The following is a 9,610-nucleotide window of genomic DNA, read 5'->3' on the forward strand; positions in this document are numbered from 1 at the left end:
TGATATGCAAATCCAAAGCAGGCTGCTTTCTAAATAGCACAAAATGTTTTAGTTCATGCATGAAAACAAAACCGAACTAACATACAATCCAATGTTTGGACACGCTGACCGAAAGAAAATATTTATTTATGCACAATGAGGAAGATAAGAGCAAAAACTCGGATATGACTTACAGGGCTTCGGCAACTGAAAAGTGTACTTTCGTAAGTGAATTCTTTAAGAAGCTAGTTCCGCAATAGGAATCTTGCGTACTAACATCAAGAGCATCAAAGTCAGTTGAAGTTTCTATCACCTTATCACGAGAATCCGGTAGCTTATAGCACAAATCAGAAGTCACGGAGGTTTTGCGAAGCTGCTTCTTATCCTTGGCCCCTCGAGAAGAATTTCCCTTCTGACTTTTCTTTCCATTTTTCTTATCATTCTTCTTGTTCCTGGATTTCTGCTGTTTCCTGTTTTTAACAGTATGAGATAACGATGTAGGCACTGGATCATACACATCAGGGGCCCATTTCACGGTCAATTTCATTTGCGATCCCCCTTGCTTCTCACGGCTACCTTTCATTGCAGACACAGGCTTCAAAGGAGTCTGATGTAAGGCATTTCAAAAAAATGAAGGTCATTAGGCAATAAAAAGCAAGGTCATTCTGAAATCTGAATACACGCCTGTCCGTTAGAATATAACACCTTTCCTAATCCCGGCACAAACAAAAATGTTGATAAAACCGCTTAAAGCATGTAACCATCCGTGCTACGGTAAATCATACTCAAAATATTGTTCAAATAGACCACACTACCTCTTTCTGGCTAGAAACATGTACAAATTCCAAGAAAATAAAACATTCAAAACACTTGAACAGAGATACCAACACATGACCCCAAATCCCGCATGATCAACACAATAGTGTTCGTTGCTGAGTGCAACTCCCATTTTCAACGCGTCAAATTACTCAAAAATGCTAGTGCAGATGCAAAACGTACAACACAGCAATAAATGATATTCATGTTGGCATCTGAAAGCGACTATGCAGATTTAATGCCTAAAGTCGCTAAATAGTATGCAGATTAAATAGTCCACTTCCACTCTGCTAGGATTTTCTTCAGCAATTGCCAAAGGATAAGATAAAAATAAATTGAAAATTGAGTAACAGAGATTTCAAACAACTTTTGTTTGATCAAAATAATATGCGGACATTAAAACATTGAGAACTTACAGGCAGAGATATTGATCGTGCATAGGTTTGATGTGCAGACTGCTCAAAGAGGGACTCTGGCAATGACGCATTAGCCTTCCCATCTTCAGCATTCGAAGAGCTTGGAGGTAAAATCATGCCCGGATGAGGAAAGGTCGCACACCTGTTCAAGCACTTGTTATTTAGTTCCACATCTTGCTGTTCAAAAGCTCCACGCAGACGCTCCACCACATTACAGTTACAAGTCTCCTCCAGTGGAATTTCTGATTTCTGGTCATCTTGAATACGTAATGAGTCACTGAAACTACTTTCAAGGGAGCTTATATAGTTGTTATCCGCAGCATTAGGAGGAGAATGCAGATCCATCGATTGCATCAAGTGCTACAGGGAAAGAAAGAAGGCCAATTATTATAATAAGAAAAAGAAGTCAAATGGTCTCAACATAACTACCAATGATCTGCAATAAAAAAATAGTGAGATATCATTATAAGCTTCACAAACAAGCAAGGCATATTTTTCTCCATAACTAGGAAGATATGAATGAGCTAAAGATGGTAAGGCCATAAAAATATAGTAGAGGATGGTCGTAGGATGATAGTGAGCAAGACCACAAGCTATAATAGAGATTTCATGGATAAATATATGCGTAATCAATGTGATAAGCATAAAATTTCAAATGGAAGGAAATTGAAAAAAATACTAAATAGCAATGTGGCGGTAAAATTGGATGTCGAGATGCTTATACATGCATAGTCACATGAATACTCCAATTATCAGATCGCTAAAGAGCAACTAGCCAGTTAACTGCAATATATTGAGTATGGCCGTAAGAGATGAGGAGAAAATCAAGTGGGCACTCCATTGTGTTTCCCGTGCTACCTGAACATAAAGGGCCACAGCCTCTTGTTCAATATAACTTTTGGACAATGGTTCTAGAGTCTCATTTTTCCAAGATAATTCATGACTAACATCAGACTCCGGTAGTTTATATACCTCGAATATCCTGAAGTAAGAAGGTTTATTAATGAGGCATTTGCGTAGTTTGTAAAACCTCCGTGTTGTCTTGGACCAAGCCTAATATCTTATAATTAGGTCTATAATTCCTGAAGAAATAAAAAATGCCGATTTTCTTAAAATTTTGGACAGTAAACGGGCTGAACAAGAAACCTTTTTCTCAACTACGAAAATTGAAAACAATGGCTGGGCTCTGAGGTGCTAGTTTATACAGCACGTGAGAAGTGAAAACAACTAACAAACATCACAAATCCAACAGCCATAACTTAACAGGTCAGTTGAGAAGACAAAACGGGAAGTTCTCACTGAATCCATAATCGATCACACCACTTAGTGAAGTAAAAATCAGATAAAATGGATAGTCGCTTCAATACAGAGAACAATCAGCAATTAGTCTATCTCACAACAATCCTTAAAAAAAAATTTCTGAATCAAACAAAATAAGTACAGTGAGCATATGCAATTATACCTTGAGCAACGGCTTTCAGATCGACAGCGCTCAGAATAAAAGCGTCCCAGCAAGCTTTCACAAATGTCGAAAGTGACACGAAGACAAGAAACTGAATAGATCGACCCTCAATCCCCAATCTCTAGATGGATTCCCTTACAGCTCGTACGAGCAAACGTAAAACGAGAAGAAACGAAAACAGGTGTCCGCAAAAAGGGAACCAAAACAGACCCAAAAAATAGAAATGAAAGACACGAAAATCCTATCGTTAACTAAGATTACCACGCCGATCACCTTTTTCAAGACGTTTCAGACGATGAGAGGAGGATCCGCCATGGAAATTGATCAAAGAAGGAAAGATAGGGCCTAGCATTAGTTCAATGGGTACCGAAGGCATTATTATATGCTCTTCGAAACCCTAATTCATAAGCCAACAAATCAAAAAACCTCTCCACGTTCACTATCAAACCAGCTTTGGATTGAAGATAACTGAACCTCCAAATCAAATTGTAGGCCTAAAACCGGATCGATTCGGAAACTGAGAAATTAAGGATCATACTAATTAGATAACAGGCATCCCTGTGTCTGAACGAGAAGCCCGGGAAAGTGCGATCAGAAATTGGATTAGGATGAAGGTGAGGAAAGATAGATTCACATTTGTTATTTATACGAGAGGAATCTTTAGGTCAATGATCAAATTGTAGGAGCAATGGTCTGTCGATGAGACCAAATCTGGAACGTACACGTTTCAATCGTATGGTGCCCTCTTGCAGCCTTTCTGTGCGTTCTTGGGGATATTTTTGACCTGATCCATGTCAAGACCAGTCTTGCTATTAATTTTTTTTTTTCTTTTTAACAAAATGGGGCTAAAAGCCCAACAACATAGAATCATCGACAGAACCAAATACCAACAAATGCTCCCATTTATCCGCTATACAAGTCAGCTTAATCCTTTTTCACATCTCTCTTCGCACGTGGGCGCCCACGCCCAACTCAAGCCTATGTGCCCTCTTTGATAGGGCTTTTTTTCCTCACCTGAGCTTGTTTGATAAGCCTAGCAGTTGTTGAAAAAAAATCCTTTAGGAGATAATTTTTTTAACGTAATTATCTTATATAGTTTTAAATTATTAAAATAAATTAATATAAATACTTTTATACCTCCTGATTTTTTTTTAGTGATCTCATCCAGCATCCTAGGCAAACCATCTTTCAGGTATGTCAATGGCCTAGACTAATCAGGATTCGCTAATTTGGAGGCACCTCAAATGGTAGGATAATTAGCCAAAGAATTTAACGCCTTTCATATCAAAACAGGGATTTTTGATTTTGGTTAAGAGAGGATGAGTTCTACCGCTCAACTAAACAGCCCCGACCTTTTATAAATCTTAATCTTTTTAGTACTCTACCCTTTCACTCTATATAAAAAAAAATTATATTTAATTAATTTTAATTGATTTTTAACATTTTTGTCTACATAATTCAGTTCAGTTATTTGTAAATTCAAGGAGTATTGTTGAATTGCAAAAGCTCGAAGATGCTTTTTGTTGCACTGCCAATAGGTAGAGCATTGTTCAATTGCAAAAGCTTAAAGGTTCATATGCAAAAAAAAAATTTAAAAGAAAGTTTACATTTCTGTTGAAAAAAATATTTATGTTTAGTGTCTAGGAGTGTTTTGAACTATCTTAAATAAGAGGATACTTAAGCCTAAAAAAACCAAAGATGATAGTTTAAAGCAATAATTAAATTAAAAATTAAAATTTGTCTTAAATACTCCTCTGATCCTTAATATAAGACCTAATTATTGAGTTGGGTTTGGTCCTAAATATAAGATTCATTTATCATATTTATCAATTTTCTTTAAATTACCCTTATAGATACTCATTCAACCATAATCAAGTAAAAGAGGAAGAAGAGGTATTAAGAAAAATGATTATGGTGTTTTAAGAAAAATGTGTCATGTTTCTTATAATTAACTAACTTACCTAATTTCTTTAATATAATCAAATTAGTTAAATATGTGTTATATTAAGTACGAAAAAAGTACTACTGATTACCCGAGATTCGGATTCTCCATCCATTCTATGTTCTTTTTTTGCAGGAAAAGAAATCTATATATTCTTTTTTTTTAATGAAGTTTCATCGGCCTTGGACACGCGGCGTAGCACCATTGGTCATCAATCCATCACACGGACTGCCAGTGCCTATATTCGAAACCGTAGATTCCTTTAAAATCCGACGGCTTACCATCAATCAGGCGCAAAACCGGCATGCGCCCTCCCGAGGGCCCTATCCGTAGTATAAATGCCAGCCTTGATAAGTTGAGCCAGCCTACACAGATTTTTAGAATAGCTTAGAAGATTAATTTCTTATTTCTTTTTCTTTCTTGGGGTTGTGTGAGTGATTATCTAATTTTCGCTTCATGGACGCCGGTGGAAAGTTGAAGAAAGGTGCCGGGGGTAGGAGAGGAGGTGGTCCGAAGAAGAAGCCGGTGTCTCGCTCCGTCAAAGCTGGCCTCCAGTTTCCCGTCGGACGGATCGGCAGGTACCTGAAGAAAGGAAGGTACTCTCAACGTGTCGGAACTGGAGCTCCTGTTTATCTTGCCGCCGTTCTCGAATACCTTGCCGCTGAGGTAGTATTGGACTCCAATTCTATCCAGTTTGTTCGCCGATGCTTATTGTTCTACTTCAGCGTCTTTTTTCTGAATTTCTTCATGCCGTCTTAGGGTTCATTGGAGACCTCAAAAATTGAATTTGTCTCTGACTTATGGAGTGTAGGCGGTAACAATGATTGGAGTGCTTATGGCTTGGTTCTTTTTATCGATTGGAGTATCGAATTCTTTGATTGAATTCAGTGATTTGCATGATGATCTCATAAATTCAATTAATTCCTTTATAGGTTCTGGAGCTGGCTGGCAATGCTGCTAGGGATAATAAGAAAAACCGGATCATCCCGAGGCATGTTCTTCTGGCGGTGAGGAACGATGAAGAATTAGGGAAGCTTCTAGCTGGAGTAACGATTGCCCATGGTGGTGTGTTGCCTAACATAAATCCTGTTTTGCTGCCTAAGAAGAATGAGAAGGCGGTCAAGGAAACTAAATCCCCATCCAAAGCCACGAAGTCGCCTAAGAAGGCATAAATTCTGTGAATTATTAATCTCTGTATGTAGTCGATAGCCTGTATCTTGGTTCGTAGGGATATTGTAACCGTGGTGTCACTATCCTTGTTTTTATTTCTAGTAAATGAAATGACAGCTCTTTGATGCTCAAGTTCCATCTTTCAATTCTGTGAATTTTGTCCAGAGTATCAAGGGAGATAGGGAGCTGGTGTTAACTGGTTTTAAAATGAGGATTCAGATCTTGAATCTATCTGAAGTGTCTGTTTAATTGCAAATCTGTTGGCAGAGCAAAGAATGTCAAATAGAACCGGTTCTTTGAATTTTGATAATGTGGCAATAGACCCTAGGGATTGATATCTCCTAATTATGGAAGTGGCTGGGAATTGAGCCATCAATTGTTCAAAATAATAATATATTGAAAGCGGGAGTAGTATTTGGCTAAAGATAGAGATTTCTCCTATTTACATGGACTCGGTGGTAAAATATGCGGTGTTGTGATGGAAAAAATGGAGAGAAAACCACAAGCGCTTAGGCTGGTAACGGGTTGTCTTAACTTAATCAAAGGTTTTGAGTTTGAGTTTTGGGCATGTAACAGTGTTAAATACTTGGTGGTAGGTTAGCTGTCCCAGGGGTCCTATGATGGCTGAATGCGAATTAATTTGAGCCTCTTCAGTTTTTTGTGATATAGGAACTGATTTAAAATACCGGGTGAAGTAATTCCCAAAAAAAAAATAAAAAGAGAGAAAGGGAGCAAAAGAAAAAGAAATCAGTATCATGTTAGACTTTGGGGAAAGGCAAAATCAAAGGACACTTACGCTATGTTTGGTACGGGATTTTTGGAGGGGAGGGGAGGGGAGTTGCTCCCCTCCCCTTGTTTGGCTGGTGTAATTTTTTAGGAGGGGAGGGGAGCCCCTCCCCTTCCTTCGTTTGGTTAAAATGTTTTTTAAAAAGGGGAGGGATTCTTCTCCCCTCCCCTTCTCTTCTAGTCTCCCCTCCAAAAGTGGGGTTTTTTGAAGGGGAGATGAGAGATAATATTTTAATTCCTTATATACCCTTTTGATTTTTTAACCTCTAATTAGTCGTAAACATTTCTACATAAGAGAGTTTTTTTTAGCATCTAACAAGAGGTTATTAAGATAATTGTCTCCAAAATTAGTGAGCATTTGTAAACTTTGTAAACTTTTTTTTTCTCTTCTTCTAATTCCAAGAGGTTTTTGGTCTTTTCTCTGATTAAAATCTATCACTCGTGACTTTTTATCTTGATATACTATAAGTGTGTGACTATGTCTTGTAAATCAAAATTGGTGAATTTTATTATATATACAGTTATATCTTAACAAAATAAAAAAATGAGAAAATTCATTTAAATTTTATAAGGTTAAAATAGTCAATTTTTTATTAGAACAAAATAAGGTATTATTAAAATTGCTCCCTCCCCTCTCCTCCAATCAATCCAAACAGGAGATCATTAAAATCCCTTCCCTTCCTTCCTCCTCCCTCTCCTCCCTTTGTAGCTACCCTCCCTTTCCCTCCCTCCCCTTCCCTTGATTAAAATCCCTCCCCTCCCCTTCCCTCTATCGAGCCAAACACAGCGTTAATGAATCCTGGCAAAAGGAATGTAATCGTTGGGAATTGAAGAGGCCGAGCAAGTGAGGTGAGGAATCGTGTGGCTGAACATGAGTTGGTAAGCGATGGGTTGGAGTGATTGGTTACTTGTGAGAGATCAATGAAGATCGAGATGTTCAAAAGACATGCCAATTAAGTCAATTAGAGTAGCAACGTACGGTATGAGGTGTGAATTGAATTGCAAACTAAAATTTATATATCGGGAAGGATAAATACAATTTTCACACTCCTCAAGTTTTTTTATTTGTTTAAAATATCCATCCTTATAATAAAACTTAAATCACTTTGCTGTTTGAGAAATAAAAACTTATAATTTAAATTTTGAAGAAAATTGTATTAGCTTTATTAAGAATACACGTTTTTAGTAAAAGCTGGGTAAAGCCTTAAAAATTTAAAAAAAGAAAAACCGAAAGGAGGGTTGCATGTTCTGTTTCGGACTCTCAACACAGTATAGTCAATAGTCATGAGAGAAATGCTAAAATGATGTTTACAACATTCTAGTGTGAGTTTCTTTCCAAAATAATGGACTAACAAAATTATCTCGGATAATGCATAAACAATGAGAAAACTACTAAGAGTTTAAAGTTTAAACTATATAAATTTTATTTTCGTGAGTCATTAACAATCTTGCATATTTTCAAGAATCAAAGAAGTTCAGAAGCATAAAAAAAAAAAAAAGGATTAATGCCTTATTCTAATTTTAAAGTAATAATAATGATTCTGGAATAAAACAAATGATTAAAATAAAGTAGAATATAGCGTTAGCTTTGCTGGAAAAACAAACTCCGATCTGGTATTCTGCATGCAGGCTGTAAACTCTAATCAAGGCAATAATTAGGGGTCAATACCATGAAATATAAGCTATAGCAAAGAATGCTTTATGATGCTTCTTACTCCTATCATTTAGGGGTCAATTTCTTAACAAGAATTACTGCTACATAAGAGCTAGTTCACAGATCTAGTGCAATATTTATAAACTAGCACTAGATTTTTTCTTTTTACCGAGTTAAGGATCATTCGTTCCAAGCCAAAAATGGAACCTCGGCATCAACGAAACCGAAATAACAACATCGCCCGAGTCAGCGGCCGACTAGAGGCATATCATAAATATGAACTGAAATCAAAATTTCCTGTTCATAAAGTAATCTCATCACATGAAGAGAAATCGTACAAATTATCAGCCTTCAATTAAAGCTAAAAGCCAGCCAGATACAGATGACTATCAAATGATTTGGTAATCAACCGGAAAATCGATAATGTACGATACCACCCACAGGGTTTCTGATAAATTCACCATTTTAAACGAATTGGCTATCCCGAACATATCTCTTAAGAGGTTTGCATTCACTGGAATTGAATGAAGGAATATTTTACCTCAGGAGATATGTATGTTGAGACAATGGGAACCGCCCTGTGAATGGAAGGAAAGTAAAGATTGACCGATTCGTTTCGTCATGTCAAAAGATGAAAACGGTCCCAGCGCCGACACAACAGATCCAGCAATGAGACCGAGGAACCCATTAATATAATTTGCCGCCGAAAAAAGAAAAAGAAGCATGCTCATTCAAGAGAAAAATGACTTTTAAATTAGACTTTCATTAAGAACTGTTCAGAACAACAAATTTATAACCCTAGGCTAGAGAATAATATCTAATTAAAATGATTCCATATGAAACCCTAGATCTCAAACACAGAATCAACAAATTCGAACACGATCCAATTACAAAACTAAGAGCTAGTGAATTTGGTAACCGCCTTGGTACCCTCGGAAACAGCGTGCTTAGCCAATTCCCCAGGTAGCACCAAACGCACAGCGGTCTGAATTTCCCGGGACGTAATGGTGGGCTTCTTGTTATACCTGGCCAATCGCGATGCCTCCTGAGCTAGCTTCTCAAATATATCGTTGATGAAACTATTCATGATTCCCATAGCCTTGCTGGAGATACCGATATCAGGATGGACCTGCTTCAAGACCTTGAAAATGTATATTTTGTAAGTCTCCGTGCTCTTCTTGATCTTCTTCTTCTTTTTGTCACCTCCCTCCTTTGAGATCTTCTTCTCGGCCTTGGGCTTCTTTTCCGCCGGTGCCTTCTCAGCCGGCTTCTTCTCGGCCTTCGCGGGCGCCATGTAGCACAATGGTAAAGAGAGGGAGTTCCTAAGGGCGCCTACAAATATTGATTGGTGCGGCAAGCGAAGGAACAGCCGGAAAACGTAAACA

General features: G+C 37.5%; 3 protein-coding genes across 3 annotated transcripts; 1 reads left to right on the forward strand and 2 right to left on the reverse strand.

The window, feature by feature from the left end:
- On the reverse strand, positions 1-2,913 carry LOC114723563 (uncharacterized). The gene is made up of 3 exons (XM_028909762.1): positions 2,674-2,913; positions 1,212-1,571; positions 1-586 (listed from the first exon to the last, which is right to left on the reverse strand). Exons 2-3 carry the CDS (start codon positions 1,563-1,565, stop codon positions 170-172), a joined length of 771 nt encoding a protein of 256 aa, XP_028765595.1. The 5' UTR covers positions 1,566-1,571; positions 2,674-2,913; the 3' UTR covers positions 1-169.
- Positions 2,914-4,995: 2,082 nt separating this feature from the next.
- Positions 4,996-5,931, forward strand: LOC114723537 (histone H2A). Its single transcript, XM_028909723.1, has 2 exons — positions 4,996-5,281; positions 5,548-5,931. Exons 1-2 carry the CDS (start codon positions 5,072-5,074, stop codon positions 5,785-5,787), a joined length of 450 nt encoding a protein of 149 aa, XP_028765556.1. The 5' UTR covers positions 4,996-5,071; the 3' UTR covers positions 5,788-5,931.
- A 3,024-nt stretch (positions 5,932-8,955) lies between these two features.
- On the reverse strand, positions 8,956-9,602 carry LOC114723562 (probable histone H2B.3). The gene has a single exon (XM_028909761.1). It carries the CDS (start codon positions 9,517-9,519, stop codon positions 9,121-9,123), a length of 399 nt encoding a protein of 132 aa, XP_028765594.1. The 5' UTR covers positions 9,520-9,602; the 3' UTR covers positions 8,956-9,120.
- Between the last annotated feature and the right edge of the window lie 8 nt (positions 9,603-9,610).

This window comes from Neltuma alba, unplaced genomic scaffold (assembly GCF_004799145.2).
Source record: "Neltuma alba isolate B1F8T4 unplaced genomic scaffold, ASM479914v2 tig00012145_pilon, whole genome shotgun sequence".
Classification (NCBI taxonomy): Eukaryota; Viridiplantae; Streptophyta; class Magnoliopsida; order Fabales; family Fabaceae; genus Neltuma; species Neltuma alba.

Bases quoted from the DNA above. Each gene is read 5' to 3' on its own strand.
- LOC114723563 (XM_028909762.1), bottom strand. From the start codon at position 1,565: ATGCAATCGATGGATCTGCATTCTCCTCCTAATGCTGCGGATAACAAC. The intron at 587-1,211 runs GTAAGTTCTCAA...GCCTTACATCAG, and splicing joins CACGATCAATATCTCTGCCT to ACTCCTTTGAAGCCTGTGTC.
- LOC114723562 (XM_028909761.1), bottom strand. From the start codon at position 9,519: ATGGCGCCCGCGAAGGCCGAGAAGAAGCCGGCTGAGAAGGCACCGGCG.
- LOC114723537 (XM_028909723.1), top strand. From the start codon at position 5,072: ATGGACGCCGGTGGAAAGTTGAAGAAAGGTGCCGGGGGTAGGAGAGGA. The intron at 5,282-5,547 runs GTAGTATTGGAC...ATTCCTTTATAG, and splicing joins TCGAATACCTTGCCGCTGAG to GTTCTGGAGCTGGCTGGCAA.